The 20,864-nt window shown below is 47.0% G+C and overlaps 1 protein-coding gene across 6 annotated transcripts in view; it reads left to right on the top strand.

The window, feature by feature from the left end:
- Positions 1 to 20,864, top strand: part of LOC118706328 (zinc finger protein 551) — an 82,669-nt gene that overhangs the window by 48,585 nt on the left and 13,220 nt on the right. For 2 of the 6 annotated variants that reach the window (XM_045573471.1, XM_045573473.1), the window contains 2 exons: positions 5,354 to 5,669; positions 19,122 to 20,649. In XM_045573471.1, the coding sequence (XP_045429427.1) occupies positions 5,354 to 5,669; positions 19,122 to 20,460 (1,655 nt within the window). In that variant the 3' untranslated portion in view covers positions 20,461 to 20,649. Of the gene's footprint in view, positions 1 to 5,353; positions 5,670 to 11,429; positions 11,746 to 14,604; positions 14,729 to 18,805; positions 20,650 to 20,864 lie in introns of those variants that run through there. The other 4 variants (XM_045573470.1, XM_045573472.1, XM_045573469.1 and 1 more) reach the window with 3 other exon arrangements.

The following is a 20,864-nucleotide window of genomic DNA, read 5'->3' as shown; positions in this document are numbered from 1 at the left end:
CTCTCTCTTCCTCTCTGTACAAAATCAATAAAATATATTTTTTTAAAATAAATAAATAAATAAATAAATAAAATAAAAAAAGGAGAGAGAGAGACACATGGGTTTTATCTTCCAGCCCTGATTTTTATTAACTCTATAATGAGGCAGTTGACATTGAAATAATAATTATGTGAAGGGCCGAAACCGGTTTGGCTCAGTGGTAGAGCGTCGGTCTGCGGACTGAAGGGTCCCGGGTTCGATTCCGGTCAAGGGCATGTATTGTACATTGGTTGCGGGCACATCCCCGGTAGGGGGTGTGCAAGAGGCAGCTGGTCGATGTTACTCTCTCATTGACGTTTCTAGCTCTCTATCTCTCTCCCTTCCTCTCTGTAAAAAGACTAATAAAATATATTTTTAAAAATAATAATAATAATAATAATTATGTGAAGCATTGAATCCAGCGGCTGCACAGTAATAAACATTCAGTCACTCTTAGCTCCATAGCTTCCAGATGTGTACCGACTACAAACATGCAGACAGTGTAGGAAATGTCAACTCGTTCTACTATGTAATCTTTCAAATTTTGTTTTTATTTTTATTTTTATTTTTAATATATATTGATTTTTTTACAGAGAGGAAGGGAGAGGGATAGAGAGTTACAAACATCGATGAGAGAGAATCATTGATCAGCTGCCTCCTGCACGCCCCCTACTGGAGATGTGCCCGCAACCAAGGTACATGCCCTTGACCGGAATCGAACCCAGGATCTTTCAGTCCACAGGCTGACGCTCTATCCACTGAGCCACACCGGTTTCGGCTCAAATTCTGTTTTTAAACAAATAGGACAGGATTGTGTAGATTTCCTCATAGCCTGCTTTTCCTCTTAATAATATGATTTTTTTATATATATATATTTTTTGTCATTGTTAAAAGTAAAAAATCTGATGGCTGGAGTGAGTGGGTCTGATGGTTGAGTGTAATCCCAGGCAGGGAGAGGTTACAAATTAGATTCCATGCGGGAGGCAACCATTGGTGTTTCTCTCTTTAACCTTTCCTTTCCCCTCTCCCTAAAAATCAAATAAAAAATTAAAAAGCATTGTCCATTTAGATGTGTGGTCTTCAGGAATAATTAAAATAGTTATTTTCAGCCAAAACCAGTTTGGCTCACCAAACTGAAGGGTCCCAGGTTCGATTCCGGTCAAGGGCATGGACCTTGGTTGCGGGCACATCCCCAGTGGGGGGTGTGCAGGAGGCAGCTCATCGATGTTTCTCTCTCATCGATGTTTCTGACTCTATCCCTCCCTCTTTCTCTCTGTAAAAAATAAAATATTTTTTAAAAATGCTTTCACATCTGGGAGAATTCAGAGCTTCATGGCTTGTGAAACAGTATCTCAAAACAAAAAATCAGTTGTAACCAAAACCGGTGTGGCTCAGTGGATAGAGCATCGGCCTGCAGACTGAAGGGTCCCAGGTTCGATTCCGGTCAAGGGCATGTACCTTGATTTCAAGCACATCCCCAGTGTGGGGTGTGCAGGAGGCAGCTGATTGATGTTTCTAACTTTCTATCCTTCTCCCTTACTCTCTGTAAAAAGTCAATGTTATGTATAAATATATATGTATATATATATTTTTTTTTTTTTTAAAAGGTAGTGGAAAATTTATGAGGGGAGTTCTAGATCACCTTTTTGTATTTTTGTGAGGTTTGTTTTTAATTGGATGCTAAATAGTATTCCAAAGATGATGAAACTGGGGTTGGTACATATTTACTTCTCTAAACTCTTTTTTTTTAAATATATTTTATTGATTTTTTACAGAGAAGAAGGGAGAGGGATAGAGAGCTAGAAACATCGATGAGAGCCGAAACCGGTTTGGCTCAGTGGTAGAGCATCGGTCTGGGGACTGAAGGGTCCCAGGTTCGATTCCGGTCAGGGGCATGTACATTGGTTGCGGGCGCATCCCCGGTGAGGGGTGTGCAAGAGGCAGCTGGTCGATGTTTCTCTCTCATCGACGTTTCTATATCTCTATCTCTCTCCCTTCCTCTCTGTAAAAAAAAAAAAAAATCAATAAAATATATAAAAAAAAAAAAAAAAGAAAAAAAAGAAAAAAAAAAAAAAAGAAACATCGATGAGAGAGAAACATAGACCAGCTGCCTCTTGCACACCCCCCGCTGGGGATGTGCCCCCAAACCAAGGTACGTGCCCTTGTACTGTATCGAACCTGGGACCTTTCAGTTTGTAGGTCGATGGCACTCTATCCACTGAGCCACACCTGTTTTGGCAACTCTAAACTCTTATGATGACTTTTTGGTGACCATTGGCATGGCCTAGGCAGGCGTCTTCAAACTACGGCCCGCGGGCCACATGCGGCCCGCAGAGGAGTCTGATCCGGCCCGCCAGGTTTTTTGGGCAGTGAGCGCAGCCGAGGTGTTACAGTAGGAATTAGTAGTTCATATAGTCCGGCCCTCCAGCTCTCTGAGGGACCGTGATCTGGCCCCCACATTAAAAAGTTTGAGGACCCCTGGAGGGAGTTGCAGTCAGTTTGGTGGAATTACTTAGTGGTCCTCGGTGAGACTCACTGAGCATGGGTTAGAGGGACCTAGGCGATGGGACCTGAGTGATGAAGGCTGTGACTGTGGAACGGACATCAAGTGCAGCACCTGTGGAGGGGGCTCTGGGTATCTGAGATCTAATGTGGTTCTTTTTTTTTTTTTTTTTTTTTTTTTTTACAGAGAGGAAGGAAGAGGGATAGAGAGTTAGAAACATCGATGAGAGAGAAACATCCATCAGCTGCCTCCTGCACACCCCCCACTGGGGATATGCCTGCAACCAAGGTCCATGCCCTTGACTGGAATCGAACCTGGGACCCTTCAGTCCACAGGCCAATGCACTATCCACTGAGACGCCCCGGTTCCAGCTGATGTGGTTCTCGATAGTTGAGGTTGAAGTAAAAAACCATCAGGGAGGGAGGACTTTCTATAAGGATGAGTGGCTGCCTCTATGCTTGTGGGCTACCACAGTTGAGGAAGTACATCGTCCATTTTGAAGTTGCCGGGCATTCATTCTGCGGGCCAGGACATGCTGAGGAACGAGTAGGGGGTCAAGGAGGTGACTAAGGGTGACAGGGTAGTGGGAGTGCAGGTGTGAGAGAGGTGTAGGAAGACTGATGTGCCCTTGGAGAGGGCATGTCCATTCATGGCCACAGGGCCTTGACATTGGTTTAAGAGGGAATGAAACGTGAATTCAGCTGAAACCGGTGTGGCTCAGTGGATAGAGCGTCGGCCTGCGGACTGAAAGGTCCCAGGTTCGATTCCCGGTCAAGGGCATGTACCTTGGTTGCGGGCACATCCCCAGTGGGGGGAGTGCAGGAGGCAGCTCATAGATGATTCTCTCTCATGGATGTTTCTAACTCTATCCTTCTCTCTTCCTCTCTGTAAAAAATCAATAAAATATATATTTTTTTTTAAAATCTCCTTTGATATGGGGAAGGCAGAGTGTAGGAGAGGAATACATTACAGGGTGGTGAGTTAGAATTTTGGAAAAGAAGGTGATTAGGAAAACGCCCAACCTCATTACAGTATATATATGTTATCTCTTTTTTTTAAATATATTTTATTATTTTTTTATAGAGAGGAAGGGAGAGAGATAGAGAGTTAGAAACATCAATGAGAGAATATCATCAGATCAGCTGCCTCTTGCACATCCCTCACTGGGGATGTGCCCCCAACCAAGGTACATGCCCTTGACCAGAATCAAACCTGGGACCTTTCAGTCCGCAGGCCGACGCTCTATCCACTGAGCCACACCAGTTTTGGCTGTTTATCAGCTTTTATTGTTGTGGGAAGACAAAGCATCTGTAGGAATTTATAAGGAGAGAATTCCTTTGATTGGGACAGAGGCCTGATACCTCCTTTGATGAAGGCAGTGGAGGGAGAGACGTGGAGGGATGTAGATGGAGGGTGGAGAGTGTGACAAACATAAAATAATTGGAGAGATGCTGATCATGGGCTGTACTGTCCCCATTATGACAGGATGTGAACTTTGAGGATGTGGCCATTGGCTTCTCTCAGGAGGAGTGGGGGCTCCTGGGTGAGGCTCAGAGACGTCTGTACTGCGATGTGATGCTGGAAGCATTTGCACTTGTGTCGTCTGTCGGTAAGACCTTCATGTTGTGTCCCAGTGTCCAGAGGTGACGGCCTCTCTTCCTTTGTTCTCCAGACATAATGTTCTCTCTCCCACAGCCAAGCCAGTGGCTCTGCTAATGTATCCCAATTTCTTTTCTTTTCTTTCTTTTTTTTTAATATATTTTATTGATTTTTTAAAAATATATATTTTATTTTATTTTTTACAGAGAGGAAGGGAGAGAGATAGAGAGCTAGAAATGTCGATAAGAGAGAAACATCGGTCAGCTGCCTCTTGCACACCCCCTACTGGGGATGTGCCCGCAACCAAGGTACATGCCCTTGACAGGAATCGAACCCGGGACCTTTCAGTTTGCAGACCGACGCTCTACCACTGAGCCAAACTGGCTTTGGCTATTTTTATTGATTTTTTTACAGAGAGGAAGGGAGAGGGATAGAGAGTTAGAAACATCGATGAGAGAGAATCATCGATCAGCTGCCTCCTGCACACCCCCTACTGGGGATATGCCCACAACCAAGGTACATGCCCTTGACCAGAATCGAACCCGGGACCCTTCAGTCTGCAGGCCGATGCTCTATCCACTGAGCCAAACCAGTTTCGGCTCTTTATTGTTTTTGATCTTCAGCAGCCCAGCACTTCCTAGCAGCATCTTGTAAATCCTTCTTACAAGATGGATTTTATTTTCAGCCAGTTGCATGAAGCCAAGGTAACACATGCAACACACTTTTCTTTTCTTTTTTGAAAGAGAGAAAATTTTTAATACATAGATCTGACATGCACCCTATCTAATAAAAGAGTAATATGCAAGTTGACTGTCACTCCAAGACACAAGATGGCTGCCCCCATGTGGTCAAAGGTGGTTGCCCCCACGTGGACACAAGATGGCCACCAGGGGAGGGCAGTTGTGGGCAGTTAGGGGTGACAAGGCCAGCCAGAGAGGACAGCTGGGGAGACCCAGGCCTGCAGGGGAGGACAGTTGAAGGGGACCAGGCCTGCAGGGGAGGGCAGTTGAAGGGGACCAGGCCTGCAGGGGAGGGCAGTTGAAGGGGACCAGGCCTACAGGGGAGGGCAGTTGGGGGGAAGGGGGGGACCAGGACTGCAGGGGAGGGCAGTTAGGGGTAACCAGGCCAGCAGGGGAGGACATGCAACACACTTTTTTCATGGAAATTATCCCCGTTACTACCGTCAACATTCATTTCCTCACCATTTTTTTTTTTTTTTTTTTCGGTTTTCAGGTTGTTGGCATAAAACAGAACAGGAGGACACCTGTTCTGATGAGACTGTTTCTGTACAAATGGAGTCAACAGTCATGGCTTCTCAGACAGCTCCACCAGCCCAGAGGACCCATCCCTGTCCGCGGTGTTTCTCAGTTTTGAAAGTCATTCTGCACCTGACGAAGTCGCAGGCAGCGCACCTTGAGCAGAAAGCCTCCTTCGGTGACACCTGTGTGAGAGACTTCTGTTCCGATGCAAACCATCACCCGCAACAGAGGGATGTCTGTGGAGAGAAGCCCTGGAAAGAAGGTATGGATGGGGCCTCCTTTGTGACCAGGTGTACCTTCTCTATACCAGGGGAGCCTTCAACCACTAGGGAGGCTGGGAAAGACTGGCCAGCCAGCTCAGGACTCTTGCAACCTCAGGCATCTCTTAATCCTGAGGAGCCTCAAAGGGCCAGTGAGATGTCACAGGAATTTCTCAGTGGAAAAAGTCATCACCCATGGAGCAAACACGTAAATGCCGCGAGCCACAGGCATAAGTTCGTTCAGTATCAGGACGCCTGCTCTGGGGAGGTGAGATACGAGTGTAACAAATGTGGGAAAGTGTTCAGGTGTATCGTCAACATCCATCAGCCTAGGGGAGGCCACCCTGGAGAAAAGTCCTACGAGTGCAGCAATTGTGGCAAGTCGTTCAGCAAAAGCTACAACCTCATCGAGCACCAGAAGATCCACACTGGAGAAAAGCCTTACGAGTGCAACGAATGTGGGAAATCGTTCAGGTACAACAGCCACCTCCTGAACCACAAGAGAGTTCACACGGGGGAGAAGCCGTATAAATGTAGCGACTGCGGGAAGGCCTTCAGCCACAACTCCAACCTCATCAAACACCACAGAGTGCACACCGGAGAAAAGCCATACGAGTGCAGTGACTGTGGGAAGTTCTTCACGCAAAGCACTAACCTCAGTCAGCACCACAGAGTCCACACCGGAGAAAAGCCATACGAGTGCAGTGATTGTGGGAAGTCCTTCAGCCAGAGCTCTAACCTCAGTCAGCACCATAGAGTTCACACTGGAGAAAGGCTGTATCAGTGTAGTGATTGAGGGAAGTCCTTCGGTCAAAGCTCTGACCTCATTCAACACTGGAGAAAAACATTTTGAGTCTAGTAGTGGATGGGAAAAATCTTTTATTTTTTTTTATTTTTCTAAAAATATATTTTATTGATTTTTTTTTTACAGAAAGGAAGGGAGAGGGATAGAGAGTTAGAAATATCGATGAGAGAGAGACATCGACCAGCTGCCTCCTGCACACCCTCTACTGGAGATGTGCCCGCAACCAAGGTACATTGGCCCTTGACCAAAATCGAACCTGGGACCCTCAGGTCTGCAGGCCGACGCTCTATCCACTGAGCCAAACCAGTTTCGACAGGAAATCTTTTAGGTACAATAATCACTTCTGTAAACACAAAAGAGTAAAACACTGGAGGAAAACCTTTGAGTCTAGTGTATGTGGGAAATATTTTACCCACAAACATAGTCTGGTCACATACCTGAGAGTTCACACCAGAGAAAAGCCTTAAATGTCCAGAGAATATTTTATTTTTCTCACTCGGAATGGCAACACGGAAGGAGATACTTAGGGACCAATATATACCAAATATAAACCCCTTTTGTCAAAACATACGCGCTGTTAGATTCCTCATTAGCTTCAGGTACAAGGGAGGCTTAAAGGATCTGCATTAGCCAGCCTGCCCAGACCGAATACTTGATGGATGTCACTGAGAGTCATTGTGGCCGAGACAATTTTACCTCTGCCACCTGAAGAAGGTGCGTTGGTCGCATCCCCTGCGTGCTCAGGGGAAGTATAGTCTGTTCTCACTTGTGCTTGAGGAAAGTGTGATTATTACGACCTCTTAGCAGCATCTTCATTCCTTTATCTCTGGCTAGGGAATGCACCCAACCTGGGGTTCATCCAGAGCACCTGTCCGCAACTAAGAAGTGCTACTTCTTGCCGAGGCTGGTGTGGCTCAGTGGATAGAGCGTCGGCCTGTGGACTGAAGGGTCCCGGGTTCAATTCCAGTTAAGGGCATGTATCTTGGTTGAAGGCACATCCCCAGTTTGGGGGAGTGGGGGTGTGTGTGTGCAGGAGGCAGCTGATGGATGTTTCTAACTCTCTATCCCTCTCCCTTCCTCTCTGTAAAAAAAATCAATAAAATATATATTTTTTTTTAAAAGAAAAGAAGCCGAAGCTGGTTTGGCTCAGTGGTAGAGCATCAAACAACGGACTGAAAGGTCCCAGGTTCGATTCCGGTCAAGGGCATGTACCTTGGTTGCGGGCACATCCCCGGTAGGGGGTGTGCAGGAGGCAGCTGGTCAGTGTTTCTCTCTCATTGACGTTTCTAGTTCTCTATCTCTCTCCCTTCCTCTCTGTAAAAAAAAAAAAAAAAAAAAAAAAAAAAAAAAAAAAAAAAATCAATAAAAATATTAAGAGAAAAGAAAAGAAAAAGAAGTGCTACTTCTGACAGGGACATGTGGTCCTCACATCAGCTGAGATGAGTAATTTCAGGTTCTAAGTCACCAACCCCACAAACTGCTTGCTGTCCTCTGCTCCTGTTATGTTTTTGTAAAAGTGTGTTGTTGTTTTTTAATTTTCTTTGTACCTTGAATTCATTGGTTTTATTCACCGCCTGGGATGATTGGAAAGGGAAGTTATGATCTGTCAAGCATGGAGAGGCAAATGGATATGGTGTGGTTCCAAACTGGTGCTTTGGAAGGCATAGCATGATAACAAAAACAAAAAACAAAAAAAATTTCTCTTTGTCCAATATTGGCTAATTTTATATGGTTGAGGAAGGCCTTCAATGAAAGAGTGTCCATGACTTCTTGTTTTTTAATTTGATGTTTGGTGTCTCCATGATGGGTGAGGTCAGTGGTCATCCTGAAGAGATTTCAGGATGTTGTGCTTGTACAGACAATAAGAATTATGATCTCTGTTCACAGTATCCTATATAATAAAAGGCTAATATGCAAATCATCCCCTCGGGCGTTGGCTGACTGGGAGTTCAACGGCTCACTATGATGTGCACTGACCACCAGGGGGCGGTGTGGGATGGAGAAAGACAGCCAGGGGAAAGAAGGAAGGCCCTGGCCAGCAGTCTGAAGGCCCTGGCCATCGGCCCTGATCACCAGCAAGGGTTAGGGATTCTACTCATGCGCAAATTTTGTGCATCGGGACTCTAGTGTATTACACATGTTTCAGCAATGTTTGGAGAACTACTCTAACCATGCTCCAAAGAGGCCACATGACATGATCTATGAAATTCCATAGGCTGTTGTCCTATGTTGTTTTTTAAAAATATATATTTTATTGATTTTTTACAGAGAGGAAGAGAGAGGGGTAGAGAGTTAGAAACATCGATGCGAGAGAATCAGCGATCAGCTGCCTCTTGCACACACCCCCACTGGGGATGTGCTCGCAACCACGGTACATGCCCTTGACCGGAATCAAACCTGGGACCTTTCAGTCTGCAGACAGACGCTTTATCCGCTGAGCCACACCGGTTTCGGCATGTCATATGTTTTAATACTCTGAGGTGGAATTAGTATTGGGACAGAAACACTGTTTTCATGGACACAGGAGAAACTGTGCTTCAGTGAGATGAAAATTGCCTCTTCTGGACATAAATCCAAAATTATTCTAGGGCCCATGGCTTGTATAATCATTTAGGACATTCTGGGGACCTCCATACCTATTTTCTGAAGCTGAAGCCACTAGCAGACAAAAGTATTAGAAAAGTGATGTGGATTTTCTTGGCCCCTCTAGGGTGTTCACCTCAAGGTTGATGCTCAACAGGCAAGAACTGAAAGGTAGAAGAAGGATCATCCTGTCATCAATCCCAGGTTGTGTCTTTTGCAACCAGTCAGCACTCCTGTGGGTTCTGGTGGCAAGAGTCTGCATTGCTTGCCAATATATATTCTTAAAAATATATTTTATTGGTTTCTTAGAGAGAGGAAGGGAGAGGGAGAGAGTTAGAAACATCGGTGAGAGAGGAACATTGATCAGCTGCCTCCTGCACACCCCGTACTGGGGATGTGCCCACAACCAAGGTACATGCCCTTGACCAGAATCGAACCTGGGACCTTTCAGACCGCAGGCCAACGCTCTATCCACTGAGCCAAACTGGTTTCGGCCAAACATCCCTTTTCTAATGTGTACTATTTGGTGAGCTTCGACGGACATATAAATCTGTGAAACCATCACCCATGAAACGATGCCCAGAGTTCAGGGTACATCAACTCACTTGAGGAGCATATCTCATCTTTAGTGGAAACATTCCAGGCACAGCCAGGAAAGAGTGTAGAGGGGTGGGCAGTGCAGGCAGTAGACCAGTCTCAGTGCAGCAGGGGGATGCTTACCCAGGAAGGAAAGATGAGGGACACTTTCTCTCTCTGGATTGATAAATATCTAGAACATCCTTTAGTGGCTAAACTTGAAGATACTTGTAACCCAGCAGGGGACCACCTGGCTCAGCAGCCTGCAGCCCCACCTGCTGGGCAGAGAGGGAATCAGCCTCTGCAGAGACAGCTCTCTCCCCCTCTGGGCAGAGCAATGGCTGGAGCACTTCATTACAGTGGACTAGGCTGGCCCTGCCTAGGTCACAGTTTTCTTGGAGCACATGCTGACTCCCAGGTCATGACCCCCCAGAACTCCTGCAGCAGCGCATGCTCCATTTCCCACCAATGGAGGTTCATCCTGCTCACCTGCCTGCCTGATCGCCCCTAACTGCCTTTGCCTGCCTGCCTGATTGCCCCAACTGCTCACCTGCCTGCCTGATTGCCCCTAACCATTCTGCCTGCCTGGTTGCCCCAACTGCTCACCTGCCTGCCTGATCGCCCCTAACTGCCTCTGTCTGCCTGCCTCATTGCCCCTCATATTATACTTTTATTATTATAGATAGTTGCCTTGTCCCAAGTTGTCACAGAGATAGAAAAGTTTTAATTTTGACTCTTTTTAATTTTTTAAAATATATTTTATTGATTTTTTTACAGAGAGGAAGAGAGAGGGATAGAGAGTTAGAAACATTGATGACAGAGAATCATCAATCAGCTGCCTCTTGCACACCCCCTACCGGGGATGTGCCTGCAACCAAGGTTCATGCCCTTGACCGGAATTGAACCTGGGACCTTTCAGTCCGCAGGCCGACGCTCTATCCACTGAGCAACTGAGACAAACCGGTTTCGGTTAATTTTTGCTCTTGATTATGGCAACTAAGTAACATAGATGGCCACCAAAAAGGTGACTTACCAAAGGGTGTATATCAAAAGGTGCTGTTATGTCCTCTTCTGTAAAAAAAAAAAAAAAAAAAAAAAAAAAAAAAAGTGCATGTCGTACATTATTATCTTCCTGGGTACAGGAAACAGTGAAGTTTCTGTCTGTCTCTGCAACCATAGGAACGAATTGTGTGAGGCCCCAGCCCAGTCTGGTTTGGTGCTCTCGGAATAATAAAGCTCTTTCCCCCCCCCCCCCCCCTTTAGTCCATTGGCGGAGACTTCCTAGAAGTTGCAGAATATATTTCTTTTGCAGCTCCCAGCTCCCTCCTTCTAGGGAAATGTACCTGTGGCAGCTTTTCCGCTTCCCTATTCTATGGAAATATACCTTCTGCTGTTCTGCAGCCCTGTGCTTCCTCCCTGGCCCCCTTAATTTCCAAAATTTCTAAAATCCCCTAAACCAATCCTAGTTTATCCCTAAAATTCCTGTTTCAGCCAAAACCGGTGTGGCTCAGTGGACAGAGCGTCGGCCTGCTAATTCAGGGGTCCCAGGTTCGATTTCAGTCAAGGTGGTTGCGGGCACATCCCCAGTGGGGGGTGTGCAGGAGGCAGCAGCTGATCGATGTTTCTCTTTCATTGGTGTTTCTGACTCTCCTCTCCTGTCTGTAAAAAATCAATTAAAAAATATATATATTTTTTTAATTCCTGTTTCCCTACGAAGTATGTTATAAAGCAGCCCAATTCAGGGTCAAACAATCTCAGATACATGGAGAAAACTACATTACCCAGAAGGCACTGCGCTCACGTGGGCGGGCTAACGGGCATTTCGGTGTCTGTGCGTCCGGTGAAGGCGGGACTTCCGCCTTCCTCCCAGCAGTTGTCATTTTAACATTTCTAGGTCTTTGTTCAGCGATTCCCAGGCTTCAGGGCGCCGGTCGGGGAGCAGGAGGAGGCCCGGGGAGCCGCTGCCTGCGGGGCGGGGCGTGTCTGAGGCGCCGGGAGCCCCCACAGCCCGAGGAGATCGGCGTCTCCGCGCCTCCCGGCTCCTCCCCGCTCCCAGCGTCCCCGCAGCCTGTCCCCCCGGAGCCCTCCCGCCTGGGGAGCGGCCTCCCCGGTCCCGCCGCCCCGGGCCCCGCGCTCAGGATGGTGAGTCTCTCCTGGGGGCGCGGGGGTGACGGGGAGGAGGGTGGGGGGCGGCAGAGCCACCGTGTGAGGAGGCGGTGGTGGGACCGAGCGGGGAGGATGGGGAACCCGGGCCTGTGTGGGGTGTAAAGTGAGGTGCCCAGACGTCCCGCTTTTGGCGGGACGGTCCCGATTTTTAAACAATTCGTCCTGCGTCCCGCGCGGCGTTTTAAAAAAATTCCAAAAGAGCCCTAGCCGGTTTGGCTCAGTGGATGGAGCGTCAGCCTGCAGACTCAAGGGTCCTGGGTTCGATTCCAGTCAAGGGCACAGGCCTGGGTTGTGTGGGCTCCATCCCCAGTGTGGGGCGTGCTGGGAGCAGCCGATCCATGATTCTCTCTCAGCACCGATGTTTCTGTCTCTCTCTTCCTCTCTGAAATCAATAAAAATGTATTTAAAAAAAAAAAAAAAAGTCCAAAAGATTTCAAAGATTCTTTCTAAAAATTGGGACTTTTTTTTAAAAACGCCGGGGGACGCGGGACAAATTGTTAGAAATGGGGATGTCTGGTCACCTTAATCTAAAGGCAACACAGACATGCGGTGTGGGTTTTGCAGAAGCTGGGGCCGTGGGTGTTAGGGTCCAGGGGAGCACACGGGAACCAAAAGGGTGGAGAATTAGGAATTAATGGCCCGGAGACGGCCCTGGGAGGGACCTGGGAGGCGGAGGCTGGTGCTGAGGCCGCACAGCGCCCCTTGTCCGCTGTGGCTGCTCTTCTGGGCCTGGAGCGGACATGCAGCTGAGGCCCGGTGTGACCTGGGGGAGGAGAGGATGGGGGCCTCCGCTGCCCGCCTGGTTACTGGCCAAGGGAGGGGAGGTTCCCCTGGGGGACAGGTTCTTGTTTCCCAGGTTTGCCCCTTGCTGGCACCCAGAGCTTTCTAGTGGGGCCTGAGACAGGATTCCCAAAGAGGATGGAGCAGTGGTTAGGGCCCCCCCCCCTCCTCTGTGCCAGGTCCAGCCTCTGCTGTGATGCCCAAAGGGTCATGAGGAGAGGGATTATGGGAACTGCCCTTTTGTGTCCGATACGGTGGGTTACAGGAACAAGTAAAGACTGATGATTGGGCCGAAACCGGTGTGGCTCAGTGGATAGAGCGTCGGCCTGCGGACTGAAGGGTCCCAGGTTCGATTCTGGTCAAGGGCATGTACCTTGCTTGCGGGCACATCCCCAGTAGGTTGGTGCACACGCAAGAGGCAGCTGATTGATGATGATTCTCTGTCATCGATGTTTCTAACTCTCTATCCCTCTCCCTTCCTCTCTAAATATATATATTTTTTTTAAATACTTCCTCCCGATTGAGTTTGCCAGGCATTCATTCTGTGGGCCACACATGCTGAGTCATCAGTAGGAAGTCAATGAGATGACTCTGGAGGCTGGGGCTGTGGGAGTGCAGGTGTGAGAGAGGCATGGGAGAAAGACTGGCGTGCCCTTGGAGAGAGCATGGCCACAGGGCCTTAGAAATTGATTTAATAGTGAATGAAATGTGAATTCATTTTTTTGGTGGTGGCCGGATGACATCATAGGTGGAATTTTAGTGTCATTGTCTGTAAATAGGGGTGTTGTCATGCTACAGGTGTCATGTATGTGCACACCTGTCAGATTTTGTTGAGGGCGGATACCGTGATCATGAGAAACACGATAGCATACATCCATGTAGACTGGGCTTGAAAATCTCCACTGGCATCAGGAAGGCAGAAGGTAGGAGACAAATATGTTACAGAATGGTGAGTTAGCCGAAACCGGTTTGGCTCAGTGGATAGAGCGTCAGCCTGAGGACTGAAAGGTCCCGGGTTCGATTCCGGTGAAGGGCATGTACCTTGGTTGCAGGCACATCCCCAGTGGGAGGTGTGCAGGAGGCAGCCGGTCGATAATTCTCTCTCATCGATGTTTCTAACTATCCCTCTCTCTTCCTCTCTGTAAAAAAATCAATAAAATATTAAAAAAAAAAAAAAAAAAAGAAGAAGAAGAAGAAAGAAAAGAAAAGAATGGAGAGATAGAATTTTGGAAAAGAAGGCAATTAGGGGGGGGAAAAAATGGCCTATCTGTGTTGTCTCTGAAGATGGAACTCTGGGAAAGAGGTGTGTGAGAGGACCATGTTTCCAAGAACCACGTGACAGGCAGTGCAAAGGGATAGAGTGAGCATCCTGGGCGTGAGTTCCAGAGGCTGGTGTGTGATGAACGCCTTTCTGAGTCCTGGAGGGACCATCTGGGGCACTGTGGTGGGAACGCCAGGTGATACCGGTGTCACGTGACTCACACTTCCTCTATGGCCAGCATCTCTTCCTCCGCTATTTTGTGGGCATCATCTGTATTGACAAGAGGCAGTGTGTCCTCTATGGGTGGCCCAGAGATCAGTTATCTTCTCTCTGCTCCTCAGCCTTTATTTATTTATTTTTAAAAATATATTTTATTGATTTTTTTTTTTTTTTTTTTTTTTTTTTTACAGAGAGGAAGGGAGAGGGATAGAGAGTTAGAAACATCGATGAGAGAGAAACATCGATCAACTGCCTCTTGCACACCCCCTACCGGGATGTGCCCGCAACCAAGGTACATGCCCTTGACCGGAATCGAACCTGGGACCTTCCAGTCCGCAGGCTGACGCTCTATCCACTGAGCCACACCGGTTTCGGCTCCTCAGTCTTCATTGTGGTGGGAAGACACACTATCAGGGGAGGCCTGGAATACAAGGAGAGAGTTGCTTTGATGGGACAGAGGCCTGATACCTCCTCTGATGAAGGCAGTGGAGGGATGTTTGTGGAGGATGGGGAATGTGACAAACATAAAATAATTGAGATGCTGATCATGGCCTGTACTGTCCCCATTCATACAGGATGTGAACTTTGAGGACGTGGCCATTGGCTTCTCTCAGGAGGAGTGGGGGCTCCTGGGTGAGGCTCAGAGACGTCTGTACTGCGATGCGATGCTGGAAGCGTTTGCACTTGTGTCGTCTGTCGGTAAGACCTTCACGTTCTCACCCTGTCCTGAGGTGACGGCCTCTCTTCCTTTGTTCTCCAGACGTAACGTTCTCTCTCCCACAGCCAATCCAGGGGCTCTGGCCGAAACCGGTGTGGCTCAGTGGTCAGAGCGTCGGCCTGTGGACTGAAGGGTCCCGGGTTCGATTCCGGTCAAGGGCATGTGCCTTGGTTGCGGGCATGTCCCCAGTGGGGTGGGGGAGGAGGGGTGCAAGAGGCAGCTGATGGATGTTTCTCTCTCATCGATGTTTTTGACTCTTTATCCCTCTCCCTTCCTCTCTGTAAAAAATCAATAAAATATATATATATTTTTTTTTTAAATAAACAAAATAAACAAACCAGGGGCTCTGCCAGTTTTACCCACTTTCTTAACCGTATGTGCTGTGGGTGTAAGTGCTGAGCTCTGTAGAGACCCCGTGAGCCATGGACTCACCAGACACCCCTCACGCCCACAGCCTCAGAGAGCACAGGACGTGTTGGGAAGCCATGAGTCTTGTTAGACGGCTTAATAGAACCCAGCCTAACTTCCTCTTCCTGGAGGGTGACTGTGTCCGGGCGCATGGCGGTCCCTCGGCACCCTTCCTCCAGCTGAAGGTCATTTATGCCTTCCTCTTCCGGGTTATGGTCTTTTACTTGGACGAACCGTGCACAGTTCTCGCGAGACTCTCCTTGGACCAAGAGGTCTGCCTTCTGCCCACTCACCAGTCCCCAGCCCCACTCCGCCGCCGCCACCCAGCCAGGCTCCCGGTGGTTCCCCATTGGCCATCCAGCAACGGGAGCCTGCACACTGGCGGGAGGGACCGAGAGGTGGTCCAGGCACCTCCTAGGGCCCGGTTGTTCTGGTCGTGACACCTGGACTTTTTATTTATATAGGATACGTGAAAGAAGATGTAACCAACATTCTTTTTAAAAATTCTTTATTGTTTAAAATATTACATAAAATATTCCATGTGTCTCCTTTCACCCCCCATTGACCTCTCTCTGGCCACCCCCTCCACCCAGCATATGCCTTCAACCCCTAGTGTCTGTGTCCATTGGTTATTTTTTTTTTCTTTTTTAAAATATATTTTATTGATTTTCCACAGAGAGGGAGAGAGAGCTAGAAACGTCAATGAGAGAGAAACATCAACCAGCTGCCTCCTGCACACCCCCTACCGGGGAGGTGCCCGCAACCAAGGTACATGCCCTTGACCGGAATCGAACCTGGGACCTTTCAGTCCGCAGACTGACTACTGCGTCTGTACTGCGATGTGATGCTCTATCCACTGAGCCAAACCGGTTTCAGCATCCATTGGTTATTCTTAAATACAAGCATACAAGTCCTTTGGTTGATCGCTTACTTCCCCTACCCTTTACCCCTGCCTTCCCTCTGAGGTTTGAAATTCTGTTCTATGCTTCTCTGAGTCTGGATCTATTTTTGTTCATCAATTTATGTTTTTTATTATATTCCACAAATTATTCAGATCATGTGATATTTATCTTTCTCCAACTGGCTTATTTCGCTTTGCATAATGCTCTCCATGTCTATCCATGCTGTTGTAAATGGTAATAGTTCTTTTTTTTATATATAGCAGCATAGTATTTCATTTTGTAGATATACCACAGTTTTTTAATTCACTCATCTACTGATGGGCCCTTAGGCTGTTTCCAAATCTTAGCTATTGTTGATTGTGCTGCTATGAACATAGGAGTGCATATGTCCTCTCTGATTGGTGTTTCTTATTTCTTGAATATATATTGATATATTCATAGAAGTGGGATCACTGGGTCAAATGGGAGATCCATTTTAAACTTTTTGAGGAAACTCCATACTGTTCTCCACAGCGGCTGCACCAGTCTGCATTCCCACCAGCAGTTCATGAGGGCCCCTGTTTCCCCACATCCTCTCCAGCACTTGTCATCTGTCGATTGTTGAAGATAGCCAATCTGACAGATGTGAGATGGTATCTCATTATTTTGATTTGCACCTATTGGATGATTAGTGACTTTGAGCATGTTTTCATATCTCTCTTTGCCTTCTGTATGTACACTTTCAAAAAGTGTCTATTTAAGTCCTTTGCCCATTTTTGATTGGATTGTTTATCTTCCTTTTGTTAAATTGTATGAGTTCCCTGTAAAAATTGGAGATTAAACACTTATGGGAAACAACATTGGCAAATATATTCTCCCATGCGGTGGGATTTCTTGTTGTTTTTTTATGGTTTCTTTTGCTGTGCAGAAGTTTTTTATTTTCATATAGCCCCATTTGTTTATTTTCTCCTTAGTTTCCATTGCCCTAGGAGCTGTGTCAGTAAAGGTATTGCAATGACATATGTCTCATATTTTGCTGTGTATGGATTCTTCTAAGATTTTTATGGTTTCCAATCTTACGTTTAAGCCCTTTATCCACTTTGAAGAATATGCCCATTTCTTCTCAGTTGACCAGTTATTGGATTAGAGTTGTCCTAGTGTGTTCTTTTTGTGTGTGTGTATTTACCAATCCTTTATATTTCTGTGGGGTCTGTTGTTATTTCACCTCTTTCATTTCTGATTTATTTTTAATCTGGGTCCACTCTATTTGCTTCTTGGTGAATCTGGCTAGAGGTGCATCCCTCTTGTTTATCCTTTCAAAGAATCAGCTCTTGGTTTTATTGATCTATTGTATTTTTGTTGTTGTTGTTGTTGTTGTTTCCTATCTCATTTATTTCTGCTTTGATCTTTATTATTTCCTTCCTTTTGTTCACCCTGGGCTTTTCTTGTTGCTCTCTTTCTAATTCTTTAAGTCACATGTGTCAAACACAAGGCCCGCAGGCCAAATCCGTCCTGCCAGGCCTTGCAATGTGGCCCGCACCGCGCTGTAATCACTGCACTCCGCTGCATTTCCATCACAATGACAGTTTATGACTGTTCAGTAAACCATTCGGCCCGTGATTTAGGCTGAATTTTAGATTTTGGCCCCTTCTCTGATTGAGTTTGACACCCCTACTTTAAGTTATAGAGTTAGATAATTTATTACCAATTTTTCTTGGGTTTTTTTTTTTAGCTTGGCCTGTAATGCTATGAACTTCCCTGTCAGGAATGCTTTCACTGTGTCCCGTAGATTTTGGATTGTTGTGTTTTCATTGTCATTTATTTCCAGGATGTTTTTAACTTCTCCTTTGATTTCTTTGGTAACCCAGCCATTGTTTAATAACATGTTATATTGCCTCTAAGTGTTTGAATATGTCATTGTTTTTACTGTAGCTTTTTTCTAATATTATGCCATTATAATCCGAGAAGATGATTGATATATCAATATTCTTGAATTTGAAGAGACTTTGCCTGTGTCTCACTATGTGGTCTGTCTTTGAAGATGTACCATGTGCACTTGAAAAGAATGTATTTTCCGTAGATTTGGAGTGAAATGTTTTGAAGGAAAGCTGGAGTCCTGGTGTTTGTGCATTTGCAGCTGAGATAGCAGGTCTTTGGATGGACTGACTATAGGGTTGCAGGTGGTGTTTGAGGCCAGTCTGAGTGGTAAGGATGGGCTCCTACTCTCAGCAGCTGTCCTCTTCAAGAGCCAGAATTGGCCACCCAGGAGTGCATACATCAGTATCAAAGGTTCCCCTTCTAAGGGAGCCAAGACTTCTGGCTCCAGAGACTTCTGGAGGATCTAACTGCCCCTCACTTACACACACACACACACACACACATATCCACACACTTCCCTTTCGCTCCCTCACAGCCATCCTGCTAGCCACCATCTTCACTCCCTTAGTAACTAACATTCTGCACTGCTTACCCATGTCACCAGCACACAAGCCCTGCTGAATTCTGTTAGCAAAAGAAGGAATCTGTGATACCTCTTCTGTTCCACGTGGCACTTGTCATGCATGTATTACATTTTGTTTGAGGTCCTCCTTGTTTTTGAACTTCAGCAGCCCAGAACCTCATAGCTTCATCTTGTAAAATCCTTCCTGCGGATCTTTTATTTTCATCCAGTTGCATGAAGCCAAGCTAATGTGAGCAACACATTTTTGTAATGGAACTTCCCTGTCACCACCGTCAACATTTACTTCCTCACCCTTTCTCTGTTTTCAGGTTGTTGGCATAAAACCGAAGAGGAGGAGGAATGTTCTGATGAGACTGTTACTGTACAAGTGGAGTCAGAATTCACGGCTTCTAAGACAGCCCCACCAGCCCAGAGGACCCATGTCTGTCAGCGGTGTTTCTCAGTGTTCAAAGATATTCTGCACCTGACGGAGTCACAAGCAGCACACATTGAGCAGAAAGCCTCCTTCAGTGACACATGTGTGAGAGACACCTGTTCCAATGCAAACCATCACCAGCAACAGAGGGATACCAGTGGAGAGAAGCCGTGGAAAGAAGCTATGGACATGGACTTTTTTGAGACCAGGTGCAGCTTCTATTTGTCAGGGGTGCCTTCAATCACTAGGGAGGCTGGGAAAGGTTGGCCAGCCAGCTCAGGACTGTTGCAGCCCCAGGCATCCCTTAACCCCGAGGAGCCTCACAGTGGCAGCGAGATTTCACAGAAATCTCACAGCGTAAAAAGTCATCGCCAGTGGAGCAGCTATGAAAATGCTGCAAGCCACAGACATAAACATGTTCAACACGAGGCTGCCTTCTCCGGTGACGTGAAATACGAGTGTCACAAATGTGGGAAGGTTTTCAGGTGTATCCTTAACTTTACTGAACACCAGCGAGTTCACACTGGAGCAGCGTCCTACGAGAATGCCGACTGTGGGAGGCCCTCCCAGCAAAGCTCTTTCCACACTGAACTCCATGGAGTTCACCCTGGAGAACCGTCTTTTGGGTTCAGTGAGTGTGGGAAATCACTTGGGTGCAGCGATGACGTCTTTAATCAGAAGAGAGTTGACCGTGGAGAAAAGCCATACCAATGTGGTGATTGTGGGAAGTCCTTCCGTCAGAACTACAACCTCATCCAGCACCACAGGGTCCACACTGGAGAAAAGCCCTATGCCTGCGGTGACTGCGGGAAGGCCTTCAGCCAGAACTGCACCCTCGTCAAACACCTCAGAGTCCACACCGGGGAGAAGCCCTACGCCTGCAGGGACTGTGGGAAGTCCTTCAGTCTGGTCTCCACCCTCATCAAACACCACCGAGTTCACACCGGGGAAAAGCCATACGAGTGCAGCCACTGTGGGAAGTCCTTCCGGCAGGTCTTTGCCCTCACCGAGCACCAGAGAGTCCACCTGGGGGAGAAGCCGTACCAGTGCCGCGAATGCGGGAAGTCCTTCAGTCACAGCTCCAACCTCCTCAAGCACCGCCGAGTTCACACTAGGGAAAAGCCGTACGCATGCGGCGACTGTGGGAAATCCTTCAGCCAGAGCTCTGCCCTCCTCAAGCACCACAGGGTCCACACGAGAGAGAAGCCGTACGCGTGCAGTCGTTGCGGGAAGTCCTTCATGCAGTTCTGCAGCCTCACCGAGCACCAGAGAGTCCACACCGGAGAAAAGCCATACGAGTGCAGTGACTGTGGGAAGTCCTTCAGCCAAAGCTCTAACCTCATTCAGCACCAGAGAGTCCACACCGGAGAGAAGCCATACCAGTGCAGTGACTGCGGGAAGTCCTTCAGCCAAAGCTCTAACCTCATTCAGCACCACAGAGTCCACACTGGCGAAAAGCCCTTTGCCTGTAGTTTATGTAAGAAATATTTTAGCCAGAAACACAGCCTGATTAGGCACCTGAGAATTCACACTGGAGAAAAGCCTTAAATTTCCAGATCGTATCTTTTTATCTTTCTCCACTCAGAATGGCAACACCGAAGGAGATATTTTGGGTGTCCCATTTACTGAATATAAACTCCTTTTATAGAAAGATATACGCGCGGTTCTCGAGTTACGTCACACTCGACATACGTTGTTTTGTGGTTACATCGCCATCTCCCATTTACAGTATTTATACAAAACGTTTCGTCATTTTGACTATGTACATATGTGATTTATGTTTTCTATTTTTTATTTACCATAAGTAAACGTCAGGAATTGTTATTTTTCTTTAATTTTTTTTTGGTTTTTTTTTTACGATTTTATTTCATTACTGCTGGGTGTGTGCTCCATGTGAGTGATGTAGGTGGGTTCCAACCTACAGCAAAAATCGCTTTATGGGCCCTAGCCAT

Source organism: Pipistrellus kuhlii, unplaced genomic scaffold (genome assembly GCF_014108245.1).
Source record: "Pipistrellus kuhlii isolate mPipKuh1 unplaced genomic scaffold, mPipKuh1.p scaffold_m20_p_50, whole genome shotgun sequence".
Classification (NCBI taxonomy): Eukaryota; Metazoa; Chordata; class Mammalia; order Chiroptera; family Vespertilionidae; genus Pipistrellus; species Pipistrellus kuhlii.
The sequence above is the reverse complement of the archived record's forward strand: the minus strand, read 5'-3'. Positions and strand labels throughout refer to the sequence as shown.